The following is a 14,264-nucleotide window of genomic DNA, read 5'->3' on the forward strand; positions in this document are numbered from 1 at the left end:
CATCTCGGGAGTTGATAGGCTTGAAGTCATAAACAGCGCAATGCTTGACGCACAACGAAGAGCTGCTGGCAAAACGCACGAAAGTGCTGTTTGAATGAATATTTACGCGCCTGCTTCTGCCTACCACCGCTCAGTCAGATACTTAGATACTTGTATGCTCAGTCAGATTATATGCAACGCAGGACACGATAGATAATATCTAGTAATATCATCAAACATGTGTAGTTATCTTACAAAAAAACAATCATAATCACAAGTTAAGTTTAATGCTAGCTAGCAACTTACCTTGGCTTACTGCATTCGCGTAACAGGCAGGCTCCTTGTGGAGTGCAACGAGAGAGAGGCAGGTCGTTATTGCGCTGGACTAGTTAACTATAAGGTTGCAAGATTGGATCCCCCGAGCTGACAAGGTGAAAATCTGTCATTCTGCCCCTGGACAAGGCAGTTAACCCACCGTTCCTAGGCCGTCATTTAAAATAAGAATGTGTTCTTCACTGACTTGCCTAGTTAAATAAAGGTATAAAAAAAATCTAAATCGGCACCCAAAAATACCGATTTCCGATTGTTATTAAAACTTGAAATCGGCCCTAATTAATCGGCCATTACGATTAATAGGTCGACCTCTAATAGGGACCCATGTTGTAGCCCACATGGGTTTGTCCATGTCTGGCCCAAAAGGTTAACCCAACTAGGTCCCAGTTAAGATGTCCATTTAGTCTGGATATGAAATGTTGCACTAGATCAGTAGCCTAAATACTTTGTTTTATTTCCACAGCTACCTATGAACAAACCCGGGTCTAACTTAAAAAAGCAGAGGAAAATTCTGATCTGTAGACAGACTCCGACACGGATGAAGGAGAGTCAGGACCTGACAGTGGTAACACGGTGACAACTTCATTTGCTGACATGCACATTTTTGGGATTGTATAAAGTGTGAGGAAACGAATGTGCACATTGGTAATTTTATTTAACTATCCCTTTATTCAGAGTTCCTGCATTGTATTTGATCTGAGCATGTGCTATAAAAAATATTAATTTATTTTATAAAGAAATGCTTTTGTCATCTCAAGAAAGCTTGCTCGGGCAACAACATCTGCGTCGTGCATGGAGACAGTTTCGTCCCAGGTGGACAGCACAATTGAATAATAAAACATTTTTTAAAAATGGTACAGCCTACTTATTGCCCATACAGGTCACAATACACATCCATTTGGGTAAACACCTGTGACCCATGTAGGTAAGTAAGTGTGATAGCCCATTTTCTAGGTCCCTGTTGGGTTTCCCTAATGGGGCCCATATGGAAATGTTGGCTGCAACATGGGACCAACAGTTTACATGTTTATTTTTTTTGTTCAGTCTGTGTGTGTGTATGTACAGTTGAAGTCGGAAGTTTACATACACTTAGGTTGGAGTCAATGAAACTCATTTTTCAACCACTCCACAAATGTCTTGTTAACAAACTATAGTTTTGGCAAGTCGGTTAGGACATCTACTTTGTGCATGAGACAAGTCATTTTTCTCACAATTGTTTACAGATTATTTCACTGTATCACAATTCCAGTGGGTCAGAAGTTTATATACACTAAGTTGACTGTGCCTTTAAACAGCTTGGAAAATTCCAGAAAATTATGTCATGGCTTTAGAAGCTTCTGATAGGCTAATTGACATAATTTGAGTCAATTGGAGTTGTACCTGTGGATGTATTTCAAGGCCTACCTTCAAACTCAGTGCCTCTGCTTGACATCATGGGAAAATCAAAAGAACTCAGCCAAGACCTCAGATAAAAATATTGTAGACCTCCACAAGTCTGGTTCATCCTTGGGAGCAATTTCTGAAGGTACCACGTTCATCTGTATAAACAATAGTATGCAAGAATAAACACCATGTGACCACACAGCCATCCTACCGCTCACAAAGGAGACGCGTTCTGTCTTGTAGGGTGACGTACTGTGATGTGAAAAGTACAAATCAATCCCAGAACAACATCAAGGGACCTTGTGAAGATACTGGAGGAAACAGGTACAAAAGTATCTATATCCACAGTAAAACGAGTCCTATATTGACATAACATGAAAGGCCGCTCAGCAAGGAAGAAGCCACTGCTCCAAAACCACCATAAAAAAGCCAGACTACGGTATGTAACTGCACATGGGGACAAAGATCATACTTTTTGGAGAAATATCCTCTGGTCTGATGAAACAAAAATAGAACTGTTCGGCCATAATGACCATCGTTGTGTTTGGAGGAAAAGGGGAGAAGCTTGCAAGCCAAAGAACACCATCCCAACCCTGAAGCACAGGGGTGGCAGCATCATGTTGTGGGGTGCTTTGCTGCAGGATAGACTGGTGCACTTCACAAAATAGATGGCCTCATGAGGAAGAAAATTATGTGGATATATTGAACCAACATCTCAAGACATCAGTTAAAGTTAAAGCTTGGTTGCAAATGGGTCTTCCAAATGGACAATAACCCCAAGCATACTTCCAAAGTTGTGGCAAAATGGCTTAGGGACAACAAAGTCAAGGTATTGGAGTGGCCATTACAAAGCCCTGACCTCAATCCTATAGAAAATCTGTGGGCAGAACTGAAAAAGCGTGTGCGAGCAAGGAGGCCTATAAACCTGACTCAGTTACACCAGCTCTGTCAGGAGGAATGGGCCACAATTCACCCAAATTATTGTGGGAAGCTTGTGGAAGGCTACCCGAAACATTTGAACCAAGCTAAACAATTTAAAGGCAATGCTACCAAATACTAATTGAGTGTATGTAAAATTCTGACCCACTGGGAATGTGATGAAAGAAATAAAAGCTGAAATAAATCACTCTACTAATTATGCTGACATTTCACATTCATAAAATAAAGTGGTGATCCTAACTGACCTAGGACAAGGAATTTTTACTTGGATTAAATGCAAAAACTGAGTTTAAATGCATGTAAACTTCCGACTTCAACTGTATGTATGAGGCCGACTGATTAATCGAAATGGCCGATTAATTAGGGACGAAAGTTTTCGTAACAATTTTTTAAATACCTTTATTTAACTAGGCAAGTCAGTTAAGAACACATTCTTATGTTCAATGGCGGCCTAGCAACAGTGGGTTAACTGCCTTGTTCATGGGCAGAACAACAGATTTTCACCTTACAGTTAATTCCAACGCTCTAACCACCTGCCTCTCATTGCACTCCACGAGGAGACTGCCTGTTACGCGAATGCAGTAGAAGCCAAGGTAAGTTGCTAGCTAGCATTAAACTTATTTTATAAAAAACAATTAATCATAATCACAAGTTATAACTGCACATGGTTGATGATATTACTCGTTTCTCGCATGTCCTGCGTTGCATATAATCGATGCAACGCTGGGGGATGATTTAACAAAAGCGCATTTGCGAAAACAGCACAATCGTTGGATGACTGTACCTAACCATAAACACCAATGCCTTTCTTAAAATCAATTCACAGAAGTTTATATTTTTAAACCTGCAAATTTAGCTAAAGGAAATCCAGGTTAGCAGGCAATATTAACCAGGTGAAATTGTGTCATTTCTCTTGCGTTCATTGTACACAGAGTCAGGGTATATGCAACAGTTTGGGCAGCCTGGCTCATGGAGATAATTAAGTAAAATTCTGGCAAATTAGTTATGACATAACATTGAAGGTTGTGCAATGTAACAAGAATATTTAGACTTAGGGATAGCACCTCTTAGATAAAATACCGAACTTCACTGTATTTCATTTCCGTATTTCACTGAAATAACCGTTTTGTTTTTGAAATGATAGTGTCCGGATTCGACCATATTAATGACCAAAGGCTCGTATTTCTGTGTGTTATGTTATAATTAAGTCTATGATTTGATAGAACAGTCTGAGTGGTGGTAGGCAGCAGCAGGATCGTAAGCATTCATTCTAACAGCACTTTTGTGCGTTTTGCCAGCAGCTCTTTGCAAGCACAGCTCTGTTTATGACTTCAAGCCTATCAGCCTAATGGCTGGTGTAACCGATGTGAAATGGCTAGCTAGTTAGCGGGTGTGCGCTAATAGCGTTTCAAACGTCACTCGCTCTGAGATTTGGAGTAGTTATTCCCCTTGCTCTGCAAGGGCCGCGGCTTTTATGGAGCGATGTGTAACGCTGCTTCGAGTGTGGCTGTTGTCGATGTGTTCCTGGTTCGAGCCCAGGTAGGGGTGAGGAGAGGGACGGAAGCTATACTGTTAGACTGGCAATACTAGTGCCTATAAGAACATCCAATAGTCAAAGGTATATGAAATACAAATGGTATAGAGAGAAATAGTCCTATAAATACTATATTAACTACAACCTAAAACCTCTTACCTTGGAATATTGAATTCTCATGTTAAAAGGAACCACCAGCTTTCATATGTTCTCATGTTCTGAGCAAGGAACTGAAATAGTAGCTTTTTTTTTACATGGCACATATTGCACTTTTACTTCTCCAACACTTTGTTTTTGCATTATTTAAACCACATTGAACATGTTTCATTACTTATTTGAGGCTAAATAGATTTTTATTGCTGTATTATATTAAGTTAAAATAAGTGTTCATTCAGTATTGTTGTAATTGTCATTATAACAAATACATTTAAAAAATTAAAAAATTGCATTTTATCGACCGATTGATCGGTATCGGCTCTTTTGGTCCTCCAATAATCGGTATTGGTTTTGGCGTTGAAAAATCATAATCGGCCGACCTCTAATATGTATACACACACCTCTTTATCTATGGTTCTGAACTATTCTCAAAGACGAACACACACCACCACTACACTAGTGTGTTTTCCTGTATGTGGTGCAGGGCCTACAGCCTCAGAGCTCAATACAATATATTATAAAAGATAACCAACTCCCGCATAACCAAATGCACATACATAAAGTAGATGAGTATGAGCACCCACAGACACACAAAGTGTTTGCATCTATATACATGTTAGGTACCATTATCTGCATCTATATATCTGTTAGGGACCATTATCTGCTACCACTACAATAGTCTGTGAAACTTGCCTGATGAATGCTGAGTTCCACTGATCAAAAAGCCCTTTGAAATGCTATGCAAGTTCGTCTGGAACTCTGGTTATAAAACAGGGTCCGGATGCACCAGTTGGGTGTAAAAAACGTGGTCTTAAATGCAAGGTCGGGCGCAGCTACGTCAGAATTTACACCTGTTGCACCAACCAAAAATAAGACTAGTTGTAGCTAAGTCCGCCGTAAGCAATGCGCATTCATGAGATTCGGTGCTTCATAATGATGGTTGCTAGGCTGTTACCATCTTTACGTCAGTTCTAAACTTTGCGAGGTATGACCCATCACTCCGCAAAGCCCACCACTATGCGTGCACGTTTTCTTAACCACAACTGGATGGATCAATCAATAATTATTGTGGGAATGAATACAACGGAATGACAAATATTGGAATAAAGGACACTAATGCCATTGAAGGCATTTGTCATATTGTTGCTTACTGAAACTCCCAAAGCCATCAAACCGTTTTAAAGCAATAGCCGTGTGGGATAAAACTATAATTTCAGCACCGTTATGATTGGGACATCATTATCACGATGTTTTGAGACAATTGTGGGGACTCAGATTTTTGTTTTCACATCATCTCCGTTTGGATATTTGGTTACAATTAGACTGGGAAAGTGTTAGCCAAATTGAGTTGAGTGTTAATGGCGTTAATAATCTTTAGTCTAGTTTGCTTGTCTAACAGTGTTATCAGAACATTTTGAAAGCCTGTTATATGTAGCCTACGATAACCTAGTATAACAGGCGGATTACTTTGCTTTTCACTCGCGTAGTAGCCGAGGCTATATGCCGACTATATCTGAAAAAGGCAAATAAGTGGAGGTGGCAGCTCATCTAGTAGTTTGCTAATATCTAATTAGACACATTTAGCATGCAATAATGTAGCATAAATCAAGTGTATTATTTTGCTAAAAGCACACGGAGGTCGTGAAATATGACAAGACTCGCATCCTTTTGAAAATATAGATTGCTATTTTTTTCTGTGCATATCATAAAATAGTCCCAATTTAACACCCTACGCCTGCTCCCTACTAGGCGTATGATCTGTTCCAGGCGTAGCTCATAGAAGGGCTTACACCCAGGTGGTGCCACAGGTATCATTTGTAGATCCGGTTTAGGGCCCATTTTATGTCGGACGTAGTTTACTAACCACTTACAATCGGCACCAGGTGCACTAGCCTGGCTGCTATGACAACCACACAGACAGACCACAGTAGCCATGCTGATGGGTAGCAGACTGTTGTAGCTATGGTAATGAGAGCATGGCTGTACTTGGTGCACTATCCACTTGGGATGTGGGTGACTTGGGTTGATGTTGAACTTTGCTGGTAGGAGTGAGGAGTTGAAGTGACCGGTTCAAGTACCTGCCACCCACAAAAAAAAATACACAAAGGAAAACACACACAACACAGAAACGTACACCACCACCGCGTGATACAACTTATCTGACAGGCTGACTGTACTGTGTATTTATCTGTGCGGACTCACTACACTAGCAGACTAGTGACATGTTGCTCCCACGCACCAGGAAACACTTAAATAATAACTGTGTGTGTGCTCATGTTTATGTTTTGAGTCCATAATCCAGTGTATAATCATTCAAATTTGTAGACAATCCCATGACCTTATGAATATAATACAATGATATCTCCTTGACGCCGCCTACCTGCCTGCCGCCACCATCTCCTTGCTTGTGATTGGCTGGGTGTGCGCCCGGCTGTTGTTGTTGGCATGGCGACCACTCCCCTCTGTTGTCAGGGGAGACAACTCTTCAGACTTCTCCAGCCCCTGGTGGAAAAGGGATTTATGAGTATTTCCCACATTAGACAGCATCCCCGGGGGTTTCAGGGTGAGGTTTCCCATAGATAATCGGCCTAATTTGAACCTCAACCATTAGTAAGGGAAAATGAGAATCTGACCCAAATCAGCATCTAGGGGCAGCTTCACCCTACTCCAACCCTGGGGAGGCGACATTGTGGTTTTACTGTCCCCAAAGTTCCTCTGTCCAGTGTCTGTGTTCTTTTGCCCATCTTAATCTTTTATTGGCTAGTCTGAGATATGGCTTTTTTCCACAACTCTGCCACACACAGTGGCACCATTCACAAACTCGATGAGGAGGAGAAAAGAGATTGACGAGGAGGGAGGAGAGTTGTGTCTCTCGAGAGTAGTGTTTCTCAGCCAGCCAGTGCTGGACTGGAGCCCTCAATATAAATAAACAAATAGAACACCCAGGGAACAGGACAACAAGTGAGTCCAGACCTACAGCAGAGCAGATGTCGATGAGAACCATACTGTCTAAGGTGTACAATGTATACGTCTCTATCTATTTGGTGCCTGGGTTGTATTAATTAGGCACCAAAGAAATAAAAACAATGGATGAACAGAGGGGGACAACCTAAAATTGAAAAATGTTACCATGGGCCCTTATGAATATGATCCTGAATACATCTCTTTATCTATAGTTCTGAACTATTCTCAAAGATGTACACACCCCACCACAACACGTGTGTTTTCCTGTATGTGGTGCAGGGCCTACAGCCTCAGAGCTCAATTCAATGTATTATAAAAGATAACCAACTCCCGCATAAACAAAACACACATTCATGGAGTACATGAGTATGAGCACCCACAAACACACAAAGTGGGTGCATCTCTTTCTTGAAACACTATCATTTGCTACCATCTGGGTCCACTTGGCCAATCCCTGGCACTCTCCTAATGCCAATTTTAGAACCACAACAGCACCGCTTCCTTCTTTTAGGCCTACGACTACACAATCCCCTCATGGAAGGCCAACAGCCTGGGAAAAGTCAGTTACTCTGTTACTGTGCTTTTCTGTAATTTGGTTTAAAAATGTGTGCACGTGCACAAAAGAAAGGGGGCAGTACCGGGATATATATATATTTTTTAATATACACTACCGTTCAAAAGTTTGTGGTCGCGTAGAAATTTCCTTGATTCTGGAAAGTTTATCATTTTAAAAGGCTAACTGATCATTAGAAAACTATTTTGCAATTATGTTGGCACAGCTTAAAACTGTTTCTAAGTGACCCCAAACTTTTGAATGGTAGTGTACATATGGACTTGCGTATGCCTGAGTACACAGGCTTTCTTTTCCTTTCCAAATCTTGGCTAGGTTTGTACTCCAATCTCCAAGGGAGTGGAGGAGCCAAGTCTGACTCCAGGTGCGGGTCAGTCCGTATACTCTACAGGACAACTCAATTATAGAGGATATTTTGGAGTAATCAGCTTTGGGGGATATGGGACTAGGCCAGATGTATGGAGCAAGAAAGAGGAATTGAGATTGAGATTTGAGGATTGTTGGAATGGGGCCTAGGTAATACACACGCAACATAACTGCAAAATACTCATACTTGTGTACTGTAGCCATATTCATAATTGCAGCTGACAAACACCCATACAAGTATGCACAAATACATGGCTGTACACAAAGGTGCACATAAACACACAGGTACACAAACACGCACAGAGTATACCTTAATCAAAGACATGTTGGCAGCCATGTTCATCTTGGCTCCGTCAGTCTTCCTGTCAGTTACTGTCAAAAAAACACATTAGCACACATGTATGTGATTTGATTTAAACATTGGTCAAAAATCACACATAAGCACAAATTCACAGGTTCACATCAGAATGTTATTCTTTCATTATTGTGGGGGATATGAGCGACCCATCAGTCACCTCAGGTCTTGGATTAGGTCTGTGTGTGTTTTGTTTCTAAAACAGCTGTTGCTGTAACGCTGTTTACAGGGTTGGTTGGTTGGTTGGTGTGAGGCCCACTTGCACACAGGCAAACTCGCACACAGAAGGACAGCTCATTCACGTGCGCACACATGCAGTCACACACACACAGAGCGAAAGAGAGAGACAAACACACCTACTTCCTCCCACCCACAGATACATGCACTAATCCTACCATAGCTGGCCTGAACACTCTGTACTCTGCTAGGGAAAAGTACTGTACATTCACCACCTGCTCTGTAAAGTGATAAGGGCCTTTCCCAGGAGCAAAAAAACGTCAGAAAAGGGCCTGGGAATTCTGAGGATATCCCATCAGTTTCAGTTTTACAGACATGTGCCTCTGAGATGGCAGTCATCCCAATACTTATGGAAATTCGCCTGATGTTGCAAGAATGTTCCCAGAACACATTTGATATGTTCTTCAAAAGGTTCCCAGAATGTTTCATTAGGTTGTGGGAACAGTCTGGTCGGAACATTGCTGGACAAAACAAAATATGTTCCTAAAACATAAAAACTGTCCAGAGAAATCCTGTTTTTGCTTTGTCATTATGGGGTACTATGTGTAGATGGATTAAATTGATGAGGGGGAAAAAAAACTATTTTAAAATGAGACCGTAAAGTAACTAAGTGAAATGTGGAAAAAGTCAAGGGGTCTGAACACTTTCCCGAATGCACGGTAGGTACATCCTGTCATATCCCGACAATGTTCCCACAGCCTAAAGAAATGTTTTAGGAACTTTTAAATAATATACATTGCATTCTGAAAGTATTCAGATCCCGTGACTGTTTCCACATTTTGTTAGTTAGGTTACATCCTTATTCTAAAATGTATTAAATTGTTGTTGTTTTTTCAATTTACACACAATACCCCATAATGACAAAGCAAAAACAGTCTCAGTCTGGCCCCTTTACCATAAATGCCTGATTGGTGGAGTGCTGCAGAGCTGGTTGTCCTTCTAGATAATTCTTCCTTCTCCACAGAGGAACTCTGGAGCTATGTCAGAGTGACCGTCGTGTTCTTTGCCACCTCCCTGACCAAGGCCCTTCTCCCCCGAATGCTCATTTTGGCCGGGCGGCCAGCTCTAGGAAGAGCATTGGTGGTTCCAAACTTTTCATTTAAGAATTATGAAGAAACAGCTCAAAGATATATCAATGGAAACAGGATGCACCTGAGCTCAATTTCAAGTCTCATAGCAAAGGGTCTGAATACTTATGTAAATAAGGCATCAGTCTTTTTTATTTTATTCTAAAAACCTGTTTTCGATTTGTCATTATGGGGTAGTGTGTAGATTGATGAGGAAAGAAATGTATTTAATACATTTTGTAACAAGACTGTAATGTACCAAAATGTGGAAAAAGTCAAAAGGTCTGAATACTTTTCAAATGCACTGTATAACAATTTATTCTTAATCGTTTTGGGGGTTTTAAATATTGAACTTTTTTTCGGGTAACTTTGGAACTACTCAGAATGCACTATATTGACTGTCATTAAGAGAACCTACTCTGCTACAGAGTTCATATGCTAGCTTAATAGCTAGCACGAGCTGGCTAACTTTAGTCACTAGCCATGCTAGCAATTACATTCCAGACCGAGTGTTGGTGGTGGTGAGCTACAATCCACCAATCACAAAGAAATGTGATGTAAACACGCTATCGTATTACCAATCAGCGTGTATTCCCCACACGTGAGGCATCCTGCATGTTCAACAGGCAGGCTCTTTGTGCCTTCTTGCCTCAGGCTCACAAAAGGAAAAAAATCCTCCCTACCTGCTTTAATTGTTTAGTACCTCATTTTTTAAATATTTGTTTTGTCAACTTTGCTTCTCTGGTAGCTCTGAATTAGGCTACCAGAGATGTATTTTTATTACTTTTTCAACATTGGCTTAGTGTTAGATGACTGACATCGGACTCTGCTGTTGTGTGATCACTTTCACCTGCCTGAAGCTTTCCTCTGATCGCTGACTTGTTGACTGTCTCCCTAGTCTACTGTGCACTCTGCCGCTTCTGGAGTATTGCTCCTGGAATCTACTTTGGATTTCCCTAGCTATATAGATATCGGATTATCTGCCTCACTGATTCTTCCGCAGCCCGGTGAAATGGCCTATCCCTCTGAAGGGCCTCGCTCCCTAGCTCTCGCTTAGCAACTTCAGCCACTCTTGCCATAGGTTGGGCCCCAAGCATCAATGTGTAAGTCTCTGCTCTCTCTGCTTTTGATCTGCTGGTGTCGTTTAAATTGTGCTCTGTGGGTTCCTGCCTGTGCTAGTTTCGAGTTGTTAATCGTGTTGAGCTCTGGCTTGCAACTTATGCTGACCTTGGTGGTTGGCTAGCTAGGCTAGTTAGCTAGCTGGCTAGCTTAGATCAACTGCATATAATACTATTTAATAACTGGTTAGATGGCGTTTCAGATTACTTTAATGTGGCTCAATTCCCTATTAAATATGTGAATTAGCTAGCTACTGTAGGTGTTGATAGCCACTGGCTGACTCATACAGTGCAAATGTAGTAGACTTCGGAATTCTGATCGGTTCTGATCAGCTTTATGAAATAATTAAAACAATTTAACACGGAGGTATAACTTTGAATTGGGACTTTTGATGCGTATACCAATGTAAATCCATATGTTACATGTGGTTACGTTTTTGCTGCCTTCACTTTAATTGAAGCCATAAGGTCAGAACACAGCAGATACAAATGCGGTAATTGGAAATAACCTGATTAATTACAATTTTAAAAGCTTCTATTGTTTAGAATAGAACATTGTAGCATAACAGTTTAAACTGGGGAAATCAATTTCCCCTATGCTGGATGGTGGTGGTATCACCCAACACGCCCTTCCATTTCAGGATTATAGATTGTGTCAATTAGCAGCACACTGGCCACCATGCTGCAGACAGGGAACCAGAAAAAAGCTGCAAAAACTAAAATGGTAAAACATAGAAATAATTGTTAGATTTTAATGTTAGAAATATAAATCTAAGAGAGTGCACTCAACTTAGAATTAATATATGCAACAATTTTTAAAAAATGTGTCTGATTTAAAAAAAATGAAAACCATGCATTGGTCATGAAACGTTTGGTGCAAATGAATGTTAAAGTGCAAAGAAAAGGAATATTTAGCTGTGCGGCTACATGTGGCCGTCACATTGACGTAATCCAAAATGCACCGGAGTCGGCTGTTCAAAACTTCTTCTGACACAATTCAGCAAAGACCCTTTACACACACACACACACACACACACACGAGACAAGGAAGTTGAGCTTCACTCTAGTTATGCTCAGTGGGGGTTTTGCGTTTTGACTTCAAGCCAGAAACCATTTTGAGAGTCAGAGTAGGAGTGCTGATCTAGGATCAATTTTGCCTTGATCATAATAAATAAGATATACAGACATGGGGAAACTGATCCCAGATCATCACTGCCACTCTAAGATACTGTTTGACTCAAGTCCAGCCCTCATCACTTCATCCTAGACCTTTCGCAGAGATCAAAATAAACACAAAAGCTTGGAAAAGCCTTGGCAAAATGTCCACCTCTGAAGATTAGCAATTGTTCCGTAAGTGATTCCCATTCATCATGAAACAGCTTGTATCCCTCAGGGAAAGACAGGGAGCCAATTGGAAAGCAGGGATGGCTAGAGGGGCCAATGGATCCAGCAGCGCTGATGTGAATATTACCCAGCATCTCTTGGGACGCTCCAGAATTGAGCTCTGTGGTTGGAATTCACACATTAATTCAAAACGTCACCCGGTTCTCTTATTTTCAAGGGGTTAGACAACTTTGAAGTAAGTGAAATGTACAGTACCAGTCAACAGTTTGGAGACACCTACTAATTCAAGGGTTTTTCTTTATTTGTACTATTTTATACATTGTAGAATAATAGTGAAGACAAAACTATGAAATAACACATATGGAATCATGTAGTAACCCCCAAAAAATGTTGTGTTAAACAAATATTTGATTGAGATTTTTCAAAGTAGCCACCTTTTGCCTTGACAGCTTTGCACACTCTTGGCATTCTCTCAACCAGCTTCATGAGGTAGTCACCTGGAATGTATTTCAATTACCAGGTGTGCCTTGTTAAAAGTTAATTTAATTGTTTTCTTTCTTAACGCATTTGAGCCAATCAGTTGTGTTGTGACAAGGTAGAGGTGGTATACAGAAGATAGCCCTATTTGGTAAATGACCAAGTCCATATTATGGAAAGAACATCTCAAATAAGAAAAGAGAAACGACAGTCCATTACTTTCAGACATGAAGGTCAGTCAATCCGGAGAAGTTTCTTCAAGTGCAGTCACAACAACCATCAAACGCTATGATGAAACTGGCTCTCATGAGGACAGCCACAGGAAAGAAAGCTCTACCTCTAATGAACTTATCCTCTGCAGCAGTTACCAGCCTCAGAAACTGCAGCCCAAATAAATACTTCAGAGTTCAAGTAACAGACACATCTCAACATCAACTGTTCAGAAGAGACTGCATGAATCAGGCCTTCATGGTCAAATTGCTGCAAAGAAACCACTACTAAAAGGACATCAATAAGAAGAAGATACTTGCTTGGGCCAAGAAACACAAGCAATGGACATTAGACAGGTGGAAATCTGTCCTTTGGTCTGATGAGTCCAAATTTTAGATTTTTGGTTCCAGCCGCCATGTCTTTGTGAGACACAGAGTAGGTGAACGGATGATCTCCGCATGTGTGGTTCCCACTGTGAAGCACAGAGAAGGTATGGTGGTGTGGGGGTGCTTTGCTGGTGACACTGTCTGATTTATTTAGAATTCAAGGCACACTTAACCAGCATGGCTACCACAGCATTCTGTAGCGATACGCCAGCCCATCTGGTTTGTGCCTAGTGGGACTATTATTTGTTTTTCAACAGGACAATGACCCAAAATACACCTCCAGGCTGTGTAAGGGCTATTTGACCAAGAAGGAGAGTGGTGGAGTGCTGCATCAGATGACCTGGCAGCCAACAAGCAGGCAACAAGTGCTCAGAATATGTGGGAACTCCTTCAAGACTGTTGGAAAAGCATTCCAGCTGAAGCTGCTTGAGAGAATGCCAAGTGTGCAAAAATGGCATCAAGGCAAAGGGTGGCTACTTTGAAGAATCTAAAATATATTTTGTTTAACACTTTTGGTTACTACATGTGTGTTATTTCATAGTTTTGATTTCTTCACTATTATTCTACAATGTAGAAAACAGTAAAAATAAAGAAAAACCCTTGAATGAGTAGGTGTGTCCAGACTTTGGACTGGTACTGTATGTGCTGAGCCAGCATTTTTCGTAATTCGACCAGCCTTTTCCATTTGAGAGTTAAACTCTGCCACACTTGCCAGTGGAACAGTTTCACGGATGGGGAACTCCATACCATCTATGACGGGACACCGAATCTGATCCCCCCCACTCCTCTTCATCCAATAGAAAACTCCAAAAGCAAAACAGAGGCTTTGCCAACTCTGCATATAC

The 14,264-nt window shown here is 41.0% G+C and overlaps 1 protein-coding gene across 3 annotated transcripts in view; it reads right to left on the reverse strand.

The window, feature by feature from the left end:
• Positions 1-14,264, reverse strand: part of svild (supervillin d) — a 110,940-nt gene that overhangs the window by 54,389 nt on the left and 42,287 nt on the right. For all 3 annotated transcript variants that reach the window (XM_024387060.2, XM_042305230.1, XM_024387061.2), the window contains 2 exons: positions 8,536-8,597; positions 6,705-6,826 (listed from right to left, as the gene is read on the reverse strand). In XM_024387060.2, the coding sequence (XP_024242828.1) occupies positions 6,705-6,826; positions 8,536-8,597 (184 nt within the window). The remainder of the gene's footprint in view (positions 1-6,704; positions 6,827-8,535; positions 8,598-14,264) is intronic.

The sequence above is a fragment of the Oncorhynchus tshawytscha genome, linkage group LG24, assembly GCF_018296145.1.
Source record: "Oncorhynchus tshawytscha isolate Ot180627B linkage group LG24, Otsh_v2.0, whole genome shotgun sequence".
NCBI classification, from domain to species: Eukaryota; Metazoa; Chordata; class Actinopteri; order Salmoniformes; family Salmonidae; genus Oncorhynchus; species Oncorhynchus tshawytscha.